This window comes from Mus caroli, unplaced genomic scaffold (assembly GCF_900094665.2).
Source record: "Mus caroli unplaced genomic scaffold, CAROLI_EIJ_v1.1 scaffold_19452_1, whole genome shotgun sequence".
Classification (NCBI taxonomy): domain Eukaryota; kingdom Metazoa; phylum Chordata; class Mammalia; order Rodentia; family Muridae; genus Mus; species Mus caroli.
In genome coordinates this window covers 8,916-16,741 of record NW_018388954.1, presented here as the reverse complement: position 1 = coordinate 16,741, position 7,826 = coordinate 8,916, and the positions used below count along the sequence as shown (strand labels likewise).

Here is a 7,826-nt window from a genome sequence, read left to right as displayed (position 1 = left end):
CGTTGCCTTTCATCATCTGGTTATCTCTGGTGTTAACTGGTTTTGCTGTCTCTGACTGTAGCTTATCCCTCCTACAAGCCTGTGTGTCAGTACTCCTGGGATACCACATCTCTCTGGGAGGAATTTGGGTATGAAAAGCTGTGGCTCAGGGTCAACTCTGGGGTACAGATGGAAACCTGAAGAATCCTGACCCTGGCTGTTCCTTGCTTCCTGTGTCCTGATGTCTCTGGGCAGGTCCCTCTTGGGCCAGGAATTTGCCCAGAAGTGGTGGTCTTACCTGTGCTCACAGGTGTCTCAGTTCTCCTGGGAGACTAGGTCTCTCCCAGCAGTATTTGGGTATGGAGAGCTCTAGCACGGGATCAGCTTCAGGCACTATGGTACAGGATCAGCTCTGGGCCCAGAGGGACACTGGAAGGATCCTGTCCCAGGCCTATCCTTGGTTCCTGTGTCCTGAGGGCACTGGACGGGTCCCTTGAGCAGAAGTAGTGGGCTTACCTATGCTCACAAGCATGTCAGCACTCCTGGGAGCCCAGCTCCCTTCCAGTAGCTCCTCAGCAAAGAAAGTTACAAGAACCTGCCATTTAAAGTTGGCAGATGTTAACCTTCAGCAGAGAGGCACATGCATATAATTCCAGAATTTGAGAGACAGATTCAAGAGGATTTGAGGGACAGATTCATGAGTTCAAGATCAAGATGGACTACATGAGGTGTTCAAGGAAAGCCTGCATGTGCTACATAAGGGCAAAATTCTATCTTCAATGAAATCAGTTATTAGAACCCTGGTTGACCATTGTGTTGGTTATCCTGCCAACTTGAGTGGATTTGGTTAGAAAGACCTTAGATGCAAACCTCTGCACCTCACTAAGAATGTTCCCCAGTGGCTTTTTAATCCAAGTTCCATTGATTTCTTTTTAGAACGCCTAATTTCTTTTCTGTAAGTCAAACCTCATAGAAATCTACAAAGCTGACAGAGTGAGTGTGTCAGTTGACGTACAGGATTAAAAGAAGAAGCCTAAGATTCTGATTACCAGACACTGGGTTCTATAATCTAAAGAAAGGTTATCCAGCAGGTTTTTTTTCTATTGTTGTTTATGAAAGACAGAGTCTCAGTCCCCTGGGAAGAATAATTTTGGCTGTATATAGATATGTGTATTTCACGTTTATCTTGATTTCTAGATTGTTTAAAATACAGAACACGTAAAATAACAGACATTTATGTCTCTGTCACTCTGAACTGAGCATGTCTACCCTTACCCCCCCCCCGGGTGGAATCACCCCAGTGGGCAGGGATGGGTGAGTAGCAAGCCTCTGTCCCTTTGCTGTGCCCTGTTCCCTGTTATCCCTAGCACATCCCTCTTGACACCCAGCATTTCTTCTAATGAGAAGCTTTACCTCTTACACGGGTGAGATATTACCTGGTAAGCTACCTACTGACTACAATCCCATCACTTGGGAAGCAGAGGCAGAAGGATCAGACACTCAAGGCCATTCCTGTAATCCCAGGTCTCTGCAGGTGGAGTCAGAAGAGTCGGAAGTTCAAGGTTCATAGTGAGTTCCTAGGCAGCCTATGCTACAGAGCTCTAGGACAACCTGGGCTACAATGCATGCTCTTCTAAAAAAGGATAATCACTGCGTATGGTAGCCCATGTCTTTAATCCCAGCACGTGGGAAGCAAAGTAAGGCAGATCTCTATGATTTTGAGACCAGCCTGATCTACAGAGTTTGTTCCAGGACAGTCAGGGGCTGTTAAACAGAGAAACCTGATTCTAAAAACACAGCAAAACAAAACAACAAGGTAATCGCAAGAGAATCAACAGCAGCAGAAGAAATCAAGGTGTTTGTAATAATGTTATTTTCATGTTTGGGGATAAATATTTCTTTTTTTGTTTTATTTTTATTGGGTATTTATTTCATTTACATTTCCAATGCTATCCCAAAAGTCCCCCACACGCTCCCCCACCCACTCCCCCACCCACCCACTCCCACTTCTTGGCCCTGTTGCTCCCCTGTACGGGATAAATATTTCTGAAAGTACAAGTAAAAATCCACTGTAGACAGTTTTATTATCTTTATAAAGTTGGGTGGATCTTAAGCAGTCTTGACATTATTAAGTATTCTCTTTAAAGAATTCTTCAAGAATTAACATATTTAGAAACTCAGATTAAGTTTGTCCTTCCTCTTAGGGCACAACATAGTAACATTATTGGCACCGAGATTGCAGGGAGGAACCATGCTCACCACACCTGAGTCCTGGCACACCCACTTGCTCAATTCCCCCAACTCATTTCCCCCCAACTCTACTTAGCATTTCCCCTCAGGGATGCAGTAAGACTTACCTGAGGTCACACTCATTTCACCAGTTCCTCAGAAACACTGGAGATTATACATTATGGAGGAGGAGTTTACAGATACCTTTAAAACCCTGAGTCTCTGTGCTTGCTGGATCATTTCTTCTCAGCACCCTGCCCAGCAATGACTGAATACACCGGAGAAACAATGGGAGGCTTGTCAGAGGCTAGACCTGCCACATCAGAAATCCAGGAGATTGCTGACAAGGTGAGTCCATGTATTTCAGGAAAAAGGTTGATCTAAAATCAAACCTTCATAATTTGATTCACATTTTGACATTGCAGTAAGAGTGTGGGATATCACAGAAACCAGAAATATATGGGTTTTGTTCAAACTTTGGTATAGCTAAATGTGGAACATTAAGCCAGAGTGCTTTTAACATCCCAAGTTAAAGTCGGCCAAGCACCCTCTTTACTGCAGCCTTAATTTCCCCAGAGCCTGAAAGTGAATTCATCATTTTGGATGGTCTCTGTGCTTCACATGTCTGATCCCAGAAGCTGCAATTACTGATGGAATTTTCCAATCCCACCTGGTGAAACTATGTGTGAAGGCACTTAAGTTAATTAAGGATTCCTGATCTGATTCCAGGATGCAATGCCCATCAAACCATCACATTCAAAACAGAACTCAATGTTTCTAGCAAGTTATTACATGTTGCCTAACTATCATCTAAATAATAAAAATGTATCATATTATGTTTTTTATAAAAGGGAAAAAGGCATGCAAATTACAGAGGTAGGTTTGCAATTGATTTTCTATGATCATGTTTTCCTCTTTGAAACGAAGTCGTGCTGGAGACCAAGGTTAGTTTGGCTTGTTGTCTGCTTGTTTGTTTGTTTCTGCATTTGTTTCACATGTAGACTTGCTAGATGACTATCCTGCAAGTTACCCAGGCTAGCCTCAAACCCAAGGCATTCCTGCTGCCTCAACTTCTCAAGTGCTGGGATTACAGGCATGTGCCACCAAGCTAGGCACCATCAGATCTTATGTGAGTAGAACAGATGGGAGCCTTCATGCTTAAGGCACTGAACATTCTACAGGGGTCACAGGCTAAAATTAATAACTAAGTATTTAGGGCTAAATAGTTCCCACTCATAGTTTATTTCAATAAATATTTGGAGCATTTTATTTTTGAGGAACATTAAATCTTTATACCTTTTCTAGAATCCTCACATGAAGAAAGTGTTCTCAACCCTAAATGTGCACATGTCAGATCTGACTGAAGAGGGCTACATTTCTTCCAAGGTCTCTGGGAGAGTGAGCACTCCTACCCTTGACTTCACTTTCCTGTAGGCCCGGATATCTGGCATCCTAAAAGGCTTTGGGAATCTAGGGCCTTAAAATAGGATGTCAAGGAAGAGGACTCCTTTTCACCTATAAGAAGAAAGAGCTAAAAGGACTAAAATACCATAGCATAGAAAAGGTATTTAAAAAACAAGTAACCACAGCTGGTACTTATGTTGACTAAGAAAAATCCTCCTGAGATGTTCCAGGATCCCGTGCTATAGGGAAACAGACAGAAACATGCAATTATTTGAAATAGAGAGTTACAGCAGATTTTCATGAATTTTAATAGTTGATCATTTGGTTATCTAGAATAGCTGCTCTTTTGAAACGGGGATTTTGCTGTTTCTCCACGTGGTCCAAACCTCACAGGTTCAGATAATCCTTTCCTCTCTAGCCTCCCAAGTAAGAAGAACTACCAAGTGTGTCATCCTGCTGGCTAGGATAATTTTTGAGCTTGATATTCTCATTAGTTCTTTGAGGATTTCATCCATCCATAAAATAAAGTTTGATCATATAAATTTTAAGTTGGGATGCTACTGGAAGGACTTATCTTGCTAATGACGCCTCTGGGTACCAAATCTTCAATGATAAAATTCATTTAGAAATGTTTTCTTGCAACATCAGACAAGCAGAAGGAGACATAGATATTAATGAAGTCACTTCACCGCAGGAAGGAGCTCTGCTGTTTTAAACGCCTTTGCTGTCCCACCTCTCAGTTGATCTTCAAAGCCCCCAGGCAGGCAAGGATGCATTCCATCCTATATTTAAGTGGTGAAACCAAGACTCGAAATGTGTAAGAGTCATGCAGACTGGAAACTATCCAGTCCTTTCCTTCTGCACAGCCTCAGCAGCCTGGGGAGCTTTGCAGGAATCAGAGGGAGAGCATGCAGGAAACTTGCCTTCTTTGGTTTTTTTTTTTTTTTTTTTAACTAGAACCATGAAGTTCTTTTTTTTTTTTTTAATTAGGTATTTTCCTCATTTACATTTCCAATACTATCCAAAAAGTCCCCAATACACTCCCCCCCCCACTCCCCTACCCACCCACTCCCACTTTTTGGCCCTGGCATTCCCCTGTACTGGGGCATATAAAGTNTGCAAGTCCAATGGGCCTCTCTTTCCAGTGATNGCCGACTAGGCCATCTTTTGATACATATGCAGCTAGAGTCAAGAGCTCTGGGGTACTGGTTAGTTCATAATGTTGTTCCTTCCACCTATAGGGTTGCAGATCCCTTTAGCTCCTTGGGTACTTTCTCTAGCTNCTCCATTGGGGGCCCTGTGATCCATCCAATAGCTGACTGTGAGCATCCACTTCTGTGTTTGCTAGGCCCCGGCCTTGTCTCACAAGAGACAGCTATATCTGGGTCCTTTCAGCAAAATCTTGCCAGTGTATGCAATGGTGTCAGCATTTGGAAGCTGATTATGGGATGGATCCCTGGATATGGCAGTCTTTAGATAGTCCATCCTTTCGTCACAGCTCCAAACTTTATCTCTGTAACTCTTTCTTGCCTTCTTTGTGGAAGCCAGGGCCCCAGGCTTGAATCACCATGAGAGATGTTAGTCAACAGTTTATAGGGGCATATCTTGAGTCTTTCCTAGGATTTAAGCATCTGGCTACAACCTGTGGAAGCTACAAAAAGGTTAAAAGAAACGGCCTCTTTTACATGGAAATTAACAGTGTAGAGGAAATCAAGATATCTAGGGAATATTATAAAATAAAACTTAATTAAGCACTGTTTCATGACCAAACAAAGGTTTAAGACCAAAAAGGACATTAGGCACTGCTGCCAACCCCTTTACTGTCAGGTGAGCAGGTACAGGGTGGTGGCTCAGCTCCTAGATGTTACTCATCTGTCCTGCTTGAAGTAGACAGCCTGAGGTGACAACTCCCATTAAAGTGTTGAGAGGGAGAGAAACAGTAAGTAAACTATTTTTAGGAAGCATTTTATCAATCACAACAATAATTCCCTTTCAAAGAACACCATGGGTCACAGAGTACAGAAAGCCCTTGTTAAATCAGGAAATTCAGTCTACTCCTCCACACAGTGTCAGGCCAGAGGGGGCTATTATATCCCTAGAATCATCTTATGAGTCCAAGAAAAAAAATCTCTACTACATGTTGTTTATATGTGTCAAATACACTGTATTTACTGATCAAATATAGACATACCTATTGAAGTACTTCATTGCAAATCATGACTACATTTTTTTTGCTTTGTTTTTAGTGTGTGTGTGTATGTGTGTGTCTGTGTGTGTGTGTGTGTTTTGTCTTTTGAGGCAGGATTCAATAGGCAACCCCAACGGGCCTGGAACTTTGTATATATTCCAAGATGAATAACACTCTTGAATGATATTCTCCTTTCTCAGTTGTCCCAGTTCTGTGATTAGAGGGTAGAGGCTTGAGCAGCCAGCCCAGGCTCATCAGCATCTTTGAGGACTCTTAGCAGGTTGAAGTTCCCAGATTTGTGATTCAGTTAAGATAAGTCAACAAAGCCCTAACATCATCTCTCACTTTCTCCTCATAAGGTCAGACCACTGCTTGAAGAGAAAACCAATGAGAAATATGAAAAATTCAAAGCCATCGAGTATAAAGTTCAAGTCGTCCAAGGACTAAATTACTTCATTAAGGTTAGACACCCTCAATCGCTGATGCAATTGTTTCCTGTTGCCATAAATGTAGCTTCATTTAGCTTCATTTCTTCCACTGGTCTTTAATTAACACACTTGCAATTGGAAGACACCCAAATCCTTTGGTTAACAGTATAGTTACCTCATTTTACCTTGTGAATACAGAAAGCTTTCTTCAGACCTATGGTAAGAAGTCAGTGTGAACACACACACACACACAGAGAGAGAGAGAGAGAGAGAGAGAGAGAGAGAGAGAGAGAGAGAGAGAGAGAGAGAGAGAGAGAGAGAGAGAGAGAGAGAGAAGTACATGTCCGTGCATCATGTACACATACTTTTGTATAATGCTCATCAGAGTGACATATGTAATGGTAAACTTTGGTTAGTAGCATTTGAAGATTAAGGCAGGAAGGGATATCAGAACACAGTATTTATTCTACAACACAAAACCTTTATTGTTCTGATGAAGAAAAAATTGCCAGTTCTTATAGGGATGGTATTGTCCCAGGTTCATGTCCAAAACCATCGTGAGTGTTACCCTTATGGAACCTAAGCTTCTTCAGTTTTACTTTAAATAGGAGGCAGCCTCATGTGCACTCACAAAGTAGGTTGTAACACAGCAAAGATATGGGGACCATGCAGTCCATATTTTCTAAAGACAATCTGAATTTCTTTTCCCTTATCAAAGTATGTGGCAATTTTTTCCCCCAACTTAGAAGTCAGAAAACAGAATCACTAAAAACAGAGACTGCCCTCTGCTCCTCTCCAGGCATCATGAAAATAAAATGTAACTCTGGAATAATCCATGCCAAGATTTTAATGAAAAGTACAATAAATTAAATCTAGATGGAGGAATAGATTAGTGGGTAGGAGCACTTGGCTGTTCTTGCAGAGGACCTGGGTTTGGGTCTCAGCACTCACATGGCAGCTCACAAGTATCTTTGAGTCCATTTTGAGGGGATTTAACAGTCTCTTCTGATGGCTTCAGGCATTTCATGCCTGGATGCACTTAAATACAAGCAGAGAAAATTCATATACAAAAAATTTGAATAAAATCCTTTTCTAATAGGTATTAAAAATACATCTAGGAAATACATCTTCTGCCATTCTGTTAAGCTGCTCTTTCTCTTAACATAAGGGGAGATGGAAGTTTAGTTCACAGGTGCTGCCTTGGGCCAGCAGTGTTGTTTCATCAGAGCTTGGCACATCAAGTCTTGATGAGAAAGAAGATCTGTCATACCATGGAGATCCACGAGAATAAACTTCCTTCCTTCCTTCCTTCCTTCCTTCCTTCCTTCCTTCCTTCCTTCCTTCCTTCCTTCCTCCCTCCCTCCCTCCCTCTCTCCTTCTCTCTTTCCCTCCCTCCCTCCATCACTCTCTTTCTTTCTTTCTTTCTTTCTTTCTTTTTTTCTTTCTTTTTTTCTTTCTTTCTTTCTTTCTTTCTTTCTTTCTTTCTTTCTTTCTTTCTTTCCTTTCTTTCTTCCTTCCTTCCTTCCTTCCTTCCTTCCTTCCTTTCTTTCTTTCTTTCTTTCTTTCTTTCTTTCTTTCTTTCTTTCTTTCTTTCTTTT

The 7,826-nt window shown here is 41.7% G+C and overlaps 1 protein-coding gene across 1 annotated transcript in view; it reads left to right on the top strand.

Moving 5' to 3' along the window:
- Positions 1 to 2,348: 2,348 nt before the first annotated feature.
- The window catches only part of LOC110287866 (stefin-2-like), a 5,773-nt gene continuing 295 nt past the window's right edge, over positions 2,349 to 7,826 (top strand). The window contains exons 1-2 of the mRNA XM_021154372.1: positions 2,349 to 2,556; positions 6,160 to 6,261. Of these exons, the coding sequence (XP_021010031.1) occupies positions 2,473 to 2,556; positions 6,160 to 6,261 (186 nt within the window). The 5' untranslated portion in view covers positions 2,349 to 2,472. The remainder of the gene's footprint in view (positions 2,557 to 6,159; positions 6,262 to 7,826) is intronic.